Source organism: Emydura macquarii, unplaced genomic scaffold (assembly GCF_026122565.2).
Source record: "Emydura macquarii macquarii isolate MOO-44397 ecotype Brisbane River unplaced genomic scaffold, CSIRO-AGI_Emac_v2 contig_1253, whole genome shotgun sequence".
Classification (NCBI taxonomy): domain Eukaryota; kingdom Metazoa; phylum Chordata; order Testudines; family Chelidae; genus Emydura; species Emydura macquarii.
The window spans coordinates 102750635-102759579 of NW_027131390.1; the positions used below are offsets into that span (position 1 = coordinate 102750635).

At 50.2% G+C, this 8945-nt stretch overlaps 1 protein-coding gene across 1 annotated transcript; it reads left to right on the forward strand.

Annotated features, from left to right (window-relative positions):
- Window positions 1–379: 379 nt before the first annotated feature.
- Window positions 380–6839, forward strand: LOC137153849 (myosin-M heavy chain-like). The gene is made up of 4 exons (XM_067549667.1): window positions 380–407; window positions 1898–2520; window positions 3769–3914; window positions 5403–6839. Exons 1-4 carry the CDS (start codon window positions 380–382, stop codon window positions 6196–6198), a joined length of 1593 nt encoding a protein of 530 aa, XP_067405768.1. The 3' UTR covers window positions 6199–6839.
- Window positions 6840–8945: the final 2106 nt, after the last annotated feature.

The following is an 8945-nucleotide window of genomic DNA, read 5'->3' on the forward strand; positions in this document are numbered from 1 at the left end:
CGTCCTTGTCCTTCCTGGGTTTAATTGTAACAGGAGATTCTGCTCCCTGGACAGGGGGAGTTCAGAGTGGTGATGAGCCAGATCCTGATCTCACTTATACTGATGGAAATCTGGAGTGGGCTGTCGCTGGTATAACGGAATTCAGAATCTGGTCCAGGGGGTTGTATAAATGTAGCTTGATTGGTTACACTGGTACAAGTCTGGGCTGACCCCAGAGCGGTGGGAGGAGGCCCTAGCAGCCATGAGAACTGACATACCCATTTCTACACCGCCCCACAGGGTCCCCTCATGGAGGGGGCATGCTGGGACAGTTCCTACAGGGAGAGGGACATGGCCAGGCTTTCCTTTGCCCTGGCTAGTCCTGGATGCCCCAAAGGCCATGGGGGGCTGCGGGCAGCGGGCCTCAAGTGAGGGCAACCCCTACTCTGACCTCCAGAAGGGACCAGACTGGCTCCTGGCAGCCCCTGCATACGGGAGACACAAAGGTGGCAAAAGTCACTGTGTCCCCAGCTCCACGCTGTGCCGAGTCCAGCTCTGGCACAGGGATGGCTTGGCCCCACTGGATTCCAGATTTGCACTGGCGTGAGAAGAGAGTCAGTCCTTGTTCCCGAGGGATGCAACGCCTGGAACTGTCCTGCACTGAAGCGGGGAGCAGGGGCATGGATACAATGAGCTAACTGGCGTGTAGCTGCACGCTCTCCCGCCTGCCCGTTTATGGCATGGAACAGTGGTGGCTCTGCCTCTGCTTCCCTCCTAGACTTCTGCTGGTCCCTGCAGCCTCCAGCACTCTCCAGACTCAGGTGCCTCTCAGCCTTCCCCGGCGAGGCCCCGTAACAGTTCTGGGCACCCAAACGCCACAATAAAGAAACAAACTCTTCTCTCCCCGTTCCTTCCCTTGCGGAGGCCCTGACAGGCAGCAGCCATCCCCAGGGGCCGGCCCCAGCCATCCTACCCTCCTACAGCAAGAGCCCCAGGTCTGCTCCCCATCCCAGGCATGCACCAACTGAGTGGGGCTCCCCCTTTTTAGCCCCTCCCATGAAGCCTGACAACCGCTTCAGGTGTCACAAAGTGGGGTGGATTGTGCCCCCAGCAGCTCATTAACTCCTTCCTGTCTCCTGTGGGGTTTGTAAACCCCCGCACAAGTTTTCCGTGACTCATAACGGACAGAGGGGTTCCGGCATTCAAGGGGTCAGATGGCGGCTGGCTCCCTCTAGTTCTATGGTCTCAATAACTCATCCCCCATCACTGTTGGGTTTATTTTTTAACCATTCCAGATCACGGCCTTGAAACATCAATCACAGTGGCAGAAGGACTTACTATCTGCCTGGCACAAGGCACCATACTGAGAACTGCTGTCTGCAGATAAATGGTAGGGCGAGAGCACAAACCGTTGCACGTAACAGCACGAAGCGCAGCAGTGTCCGTGCTCCAGTTCCTAGCTCAAATCCATGGGGGACAGATGATTTTTTTAAAGGTCCATATTAAGGATCAGGTCTAACGGGGAGTGGCTGCATCGACGCCAGTGGATCTCTGTTGAGTTACACCCGCTGAGGATCTGGTCCTAAGTTGGTAAATTGCAGAGTCTGAAATCAGAGCTGACGTGCGCACAAGGCATGCGAGTGGTGCTTCTGGGCTGTGTGTTTTGAGAGTCCACTGACACGGGCCCCCACAGGGTGACTCAAGCCTCCGTAGCAGTGGGCTGGTGGAGGGTCTCTGCCTTGACTTCCCCTTCCAGCAGCAGAACTGGAGTGGGAGACAACGTACAGCCCTGTTTTCGCTTAGCCCTTTCCCTTAGGTTCCTAGCTCACAAGGTTGCCCCAGCTCAGTCTGCTGAGGGAGCTGTTCCCAGTCAGAAGTGCACGTCCTGAGCCATCTTCGTTTCTGTACTTTTGCTCAGGTCCAGTGGTGGCTAAAGCCAACCTCCACTACGGCTGCAGCTTGGACGAGAACAGCAAGACCCTGCGCGGCTCCCTGCGATCCAAGCACCGCTGGAGCAACGTCAGTAGCCTGAGCACAGACAGCGGCATCGTCGGCGTAAGCGATGAGAGGGATGAGGCCGACGCCGGTGGCACGACCAGAACCAGGTCGGCGGAGGTGGAGAGGGCAGACAGCGGCATTGGCCAAGCACTGGCCAGGAAGTGGAAAAACAGGGCTTCTGAGACGCTGACCTCCTTGCAGGCCTGGGAGGCTCACCGGCCCTGCACGGACTGCGGCGAGATTGACTTCCCAGTGAACACAGACACGCAAAACCAGAACAAGAGACGGGCCCACCTGTGTGAGAAGTGCCAGAAGCGCAGGATGGAGCGAAAGGAGTCGATCCTGGAGTTCGTCAACACAGAAGCCAGCTATGGTGAGGACCTGCGGATCATCAAGGAGGAGTTCTATCTCCCAATGCAGTCAGCTGGGCTGCTGACGCAGGAACAGCTGTTAGTGGTGTTCAGCAATATCCAGGAGCTGATTGACCTCAACGAAAATTTTCTGGAGTATCTCCAGGAGGAAATTGACCAGGCCTTTGATCAGGTACAGTCCCTCCCACACAGCTTCACTTTCTGCCTGTAGCAACAGTGGCTGGGTCAGTCTTGGTTAGGGCCACATCATTGTACTAATCGAGAGGCAGCATTGTTTAGTGGTTAGGGCTGGGGGACTGAGACTCTGGACTCATGGGTTCTGTTTCAAGTTCTCACAGTTCTAAGCCTTTTACTAGTCAGCACTCTGCCCAAAGCACGCTCTCTCTCTCTCTCTTAGATTTTCTAAGGATCATGCTACAAGTGCTCTTCTAGCGGCTTCTGTGGTGTTTTTCCTGCTTCTCTATCTCACGCACACAGCTCCATCAAAAGATACCGTGTCTCCTGCTTTTGCATTCATCCCCCAGTCAAACCCCTCCACTCACATAGCTTTGACTCCTGACCAGTGTTGCACGTGGCTTGTGGTTTGGGTGGTGGCTCTTATTTTTTCAGTTATCCTCTGTTCCATAAAGGAGGTTAATTGCTTCTTACGTTTGTCCTGAATGAAGGGCAGCTGATACACCAACCAGCATAGCATGCTATGGGACCTTGGGTGAGTCACTTGGGCCCAGAACCTCAAAGGTCAATGGGTGCCTAACTCCCACTGACCTCAATGGGACCTTTGAGGATCTAGTCCTTAGCCTTTACAGCTCAATTTCCCCTCTCTGTGACAGTGGGGACGCTCAGACCCATTCATAAAGCGCCTTGGGGTTCTTGAATTAAAAAGCGTAAAGGATTCTTTGGGTTACATTAGCTTGTGGTGCTCCTAGCTGGCTCGAACCACGCGACTTCGCCCCCGTTCTTTTGTGCGGCCAAGCCCTGTGGTCAGGTGGAACGCCCGGGAAGGCAGTGTAGTCTTGTCACTGAGTTCAGTGAGTGCAGATCAGGCTGGATTTAGGTCTGGTGGATTCAAGTGAAGTTCTGGGGGAAGGGGAGTCTGAGTTTTCTTGTCCTGGTACCTACTAGATTAGGGGTCCTCCCCAGCTGAAAGAAGTGGGGCCAGGTTTTCAAGCTCCCAGCACCCAACAGGGTAGGTTCAGCATCCAGTGAGCTGAGCGCCTTTGAAAATCTGGTCCACGCGATTTCTGCATGCAGACGCCAGTGGCTGTGGTATTTACTGCCCTCAGCACAAAGGGATGGCTTTGGGTAGGAAGTGCTACGCCCAGCAGGAAGGGTTACCAGGACTGGGCCCATGGTTTGGGATGACCCCCCCCCCACCTGGGCCCCCTCTGACTGCAGTGGCTACTGGGTTGTGCGTTTGCAGGGCGACGAGGATCTGATGACGGTGTGCATTGGTGAGATATTGCTGGAGTTCGTCAATATGCTGCCGGCCTTTCAGACCTACTGTCTTCAGCAATCCTCTTCGGTGAACATGCTCAATGCCCTGGAGAAGGAGAAAGAGCTTCTCAGGTAAGATGGGCCGAGTGTGTCTGTCATGGGCCACGGGGACCAGAGTGATTCAGAAGAGCACTAGCATTGGAGCCTAGAGACTGAAGCCACCTATGTGCGAAGGAGGCAGTTCAGGCTTCCCACTGTGCATCAGTCCTGTCCTGATGGGACCCCTTCTAGGAGGGAGAGGGTAATTCACCCTCCGTAGCCCATTCGGTCTTTGGTCTTTCTGCTTGGGCAGTCTGCCGGGGCACCGGTGGCGGTGGATTTTGTGATACCAACGCTTGGCCACTTGGAACTGGACTGAGACCCACCAGACTCATTTCATGCAGGTCGTCAAACAGTCCACAGCTGAGAACGCCTCTCGGTCACCGCTGACCTGAGCCAGATTTTCCACTGTAAGGATGGACGTCTCATTTGGGAGGCAGTGTGGCCTAGTGTGTAGAGCACGGGCATGGGACTCAGGAGCCCTGGGTTCTATTCCTAGGTCTGCCATTGGCCTGCTGGGTGACCTTGAGCAAGTCACTTCACTGCTTTGTGCCACAGTTTCCCTGTCTGTAAAATGGGGCTAATGGTACTGACCTCCTTTGCAGAGTGCTTTGAGATCTACTGATGAACAGCGCTGTATACGAGCTAAGTATTAGAGGATGCACGTATACCTAATCCTGCCTCAGCCGCGCAGCGTGATGGGCTATATGATCTCTTGTGACCCTTTCCAGCCCTACGTTTCTATGATTCTTGCCTGATGTAAATGGGTGTAGCTGTACTGAAGCCAGTGCAGCTAGGCCAGTCTACACCAGCTGAGGATCTGGCCCTAAACGCTTTAAAATCCCGTGGTGGAGAACCGTTATAAAGGCATGCGATCGTGTCTCAGGCTGTCTGCACGCCGTTCCGTAACGTGGCCCATTCCTCAGTCGCCGGTAACAAGCCTGAGCTTAGGAAGTGCGGAGCACCTGAGGCCTATGAAAGCCAGTGGGAATCACAGGCGTTCAGCTCCCCTCAGCCTCACACCTTTGTAATGTCCGACGGGCTAGGGGGCAGTCCAGAGCAGTAGTCAAGTGTGCGCGGGTGGTCGGGGCAGTCCACATCGGAGGCAGCCCGGGGCAATGGTCATAGTTCTCGCAGGGGTTCGTAGCTGGAAGATCCCGTGCAAGGGGCTGGATCGGTGGGTGGAGGAGGTGAGGCGGCAAAGCAGCAACTAGCAGGCAGTGCTCAATTGCTCAGACAGCTTCCTCTTCCTGTTGGGGCCTTTATATCGTCTAGGTACCCAATGAGAGTGCGGCCTGTCCATCCAATCAGGGGCCTGGCGCGTGCTGCTGTGGGCCTATAGGCCTTTAGCACTCAGGCTATTGGTCAGGACTGACGGGTTGCTATGGCGCAGTGGCTAAGGATGCTGCCTAAGGAGCTGGGTTCAATACCAGTGTCCCGACAGCCCTTCATTTGCATTTTGTTTGTCACTGTCTGCTGGCAGAATAACCCTGGGTTTATTCCCTTTTTACATCCCTGCAGAATATTCCTCAACGTTTCCCAGAACGACAACACGGTGCTTCGGCGCATGAATCTGAGATCCTTCCTGATGGCCCCCTTGCAGAGAGTCACCAAATACCCACTTCTACTCAGCAGGATTGTCAAAGCCACCATCGAGTACCACCCGGATCATGGCAGCCTGCGGGAAGCCAAGAGCCGCATTGAGTCCCACCTCGAGCACATCAACATGAAAACCAGGCAGGAGGGGAATTCGTGGACCCTGCGCTCCTTCCGCCAAGACAGCAAGAAGAACAGGGAAGTCATCAACATTGAGATGAGGGAAACCGCCATCAAAACTGTGGGCTGGCTACGGGAGGAGACACGCTTTGTGATGGAAGGGTCCCTGCAACTCGCCCAGCCGCCTGATGGCCAGTGGGTGAAGAAGGGCAGCAAGACCTTGAAATTTCAGAACATGCAGGTGCTGCTAATGGTCAGCATAAAGCGAGTGTCTGAGTCTAGCCTCGAGGCTACTGAGCCGGGACCCGTGAAAGATGCAGTCCTAGTGCTGATCAGGGACAAAAACAATGGGAAGTTCAGTTTGCTCAGGGAACCCCTGAGGCTGAGTAACTGTGTCGTCTCTGCAGACCCCGAGTGCAGTGATACTTTTGAACTCATGGAGGTCAGGCGGGAGGCGTTCGTGTTCCGGGACGGCGACAGGGCACGGACTCACCACTGGTTCAGGCAGATCAGGAGGTACTCGAGGGAGCTGGGCTCTTGGAAGAAGCGGCGGAACGCTCTGCCCAACATCATGATAAGCACATCCCATAACAGGTCTTGAAATCTAGGGAGCAGATCCTGCTGGAAAAGCCTGGGCTAAGCCAGTGAGACCAGCACTGAACCATCACTAGACTCAGTAGGTGGAATTCATCCCTGGTGTAACTCTATCGACAGCAATGGAGTTACAGGAACGAGTTTGGCCCAACTAGCATGATAATTTACTGGCCACATTGCAACCAGCTGTGATGGCCTCACCTTGGATTCCAGCAAGAAGGACTTACCTCCTATTTGTGACTCACTTACCTATTATTATTAGTAGGCTTCTTATGAGGAGCAGGTCTCTGGAAAGAAAATAATGAGCATAAGTTGTTAATACTGCACTGAGGGATAATGGTGTCAGGTGCTCGATATTACATGACTGTGATGAAGAGCTGATCTTGATCATGAGAGAGGTCACATATTTCATCAGTATTAAATAAAGCTAAGGTCAAAGCTAGGTACATGTCAGAACACTGGAAAATAACTCTACATCTGAAATATTTCAGAACTGTGGGTCTGTAAATAAGGGTCTGTTACCACTCCTAGTGAATTTTAAAGTTTGTGATTATTTAAAGATGTAATCTAGTGTATTTCAAAAGTTTAAAAAAGGAACAGTTTACATTGTACTGTAGTTTAACAACATAAAATGTTTTAATAATTATGTTTCAATGACCCTACATGGATGTTTTTGTTTATCTTTGGGTCCATTTGTTTTCTAGGTTTAGAATTTCATTGGTTGTAGATAGCATTTAGGTGAACAGGGAAACACACCCCAGTATTGTTTGTGCTCACTGAACAAAATTTAGAGATGAGTTCAAGTAGGTCTATAAGGAAATGTACTTGGTGTAACATACACCCTCTGGCCTCACTCAGCATGTTACACTAATCCTCACTAGACAATCTGAGATCAGTGTAGACTCTTACACTGGGGATGGGCTATTTTAGATGGATTCTGACTAATAGGGAGGAACTGATTGAGAATGTGAAGGTGGAAGGCAACCTTGGTGAAACTGACCACAAAATGACAGAGTTTATTAAAAAAATCAGTCTTCAGCAAACTCAGAAAATAGGTATGGTCCCATCGGAAGAAAATCTAAAGGAAAAAGTTTAGGAGAACTCGCAGTTTCTAAAAGAGACAATATTAAAGGCACAACTACAGTGTGGAAGAAAAATAGGAAGAATAGTAAGAGACCAACATGGCTCCATCAGGAACTCTTTAATAACCTGAAAATCAAAAAAGAATCATACAAAAAGTGGAAATGAGGACAAATTGCTAAGGATAAAGAATAGCGCAGTATGCAGGGACAAAATGAGAGAGCCTAAGGCATAAAATGAGTTCCATCTAGCAAGGGACATAAAAGGCAATAAGAAGTTCTATAAATACATAAGACGTAAGAGAAAGATGAAGATAAGTGAAGGTCTATTAATTAAAGGGGAAGGAGACCAAATAAAGGACGACACACAGAAAGAAGGCTGAAATGTTTAGCGTTTGTTTTGCTTCAGTCTTCAATAACAATGTTAATTGTAACCAGATGCTTAACACAACAAGGAAGAAGGATCTCAGAGTAGAATAAGGAAAAGAACAGGCTAAAGAATATTTAGCTAAGAATATATGTATTCAAGTTGGCAGGGCCTGATGAAATTCATCCTAGAGTATTAAGGAACTGAAGCAATCTCTGAACCATTAGAGATTATCTTTGAGAACTCATGGACAACAGATGAGACCTAAAGAAGAGCTGAAGAAGGACTGATGCAGAACAAACATAATACTTACCTTTTAAAAACGGGGGGAAAGAGGTTATGGTAAAATATAGACCAGTCAATCTAACCTGTGTATCCAGAAAGATATTGGACAGAGCATTAACCAATCAATTTGTTCAAACCTGGAGGATAATAGGGTAATAAGTAATTGCCAATATGGATTTGTCAAGAACAAATCTTGCCAAACCAAGCTAATTTCCTTCTTTGCCAGTGTTACTGACCTAACGGGTAGAGGGGAAACAGTAGACATGATATGTCTGGATTTCAGTAAGGCGTTTGACACTGTCCCACATGACATTCTCAAAAGCAAACTGGGGAAACATGGTCTAGATGAAATTACTATCAGGTGGGTGCTCAATTGTTTGATAACTGGTCTCACAGAATAATCATTAATGGTTTGCTGTCAGACTGGGAGGACATATCTAGCAGGATCCTGCAGCAGTCGGTCCTGGTACTAGTAAATATTTTCATTAATAACTTGGATAAGGGCGTAGAGTGTATGTTATAAAATGTGTGGATGACACCAAGTTGGGAGGGGTTGCAAGCACTTTGAACACAGCCAACAAGACATTTCTGTGAATCTATCCAAGAAGATCCAGGCCCAAGAAAATATACTTGTGTATTTATCCTTTGCTCAATTATGTAAACACATATGCAGATTAAGGTAGCCCTCAGGGTCCTGAGAAGTTGCAAGTGCTGCCTTCAGTCTTACACAGTCTGGTCACTGCTGAGCTAAATGATTCTGCAGAACCAGTGATTATCAAGCTCTTAGGATTTCTACTGCAGCTGCTGAAATATTTCTTTGCACCCTGACGATTGAGCCAGAGAGCAACAGCTGAAACATTTGTCTACAGGACAGTACCCTCTGTTGACCCACACAGTTTGCTTTGAGTTGCCTGTGCCCTCCAAGAATTGTTTTCATGGTTTGTTTTACTTGGGGGGGTGGGTGGATATGCTGACTCCTCCTCACACATTACAAACATATGCCCCAGGATAGGTGGACACATC

Excerpts from the sequence above, each read along its gene's own strand:
- LOC137153849 (XM_067549667.1), top strand. The coding sequence starts at position 380 with ATGGGGGGCTGCGGGCAGCGGGCCTCAA. Across the intron at positions 408-1,897 it reads CTGCGGGCAGCGGGCCTCAA|GTCCAGTGGTGGCTAAAGCC; the intron begins GTGAGGGCAACC and ends ACTTTTGCTCAG. Across the intron at positions 2,521-3,768 it reads TTGACCAGGCCTTTGATCAG|GGCGACGAGGATCTGATGAC; the intron begins GTACAGTCCCTC and ends GTGCGTTTGCAG.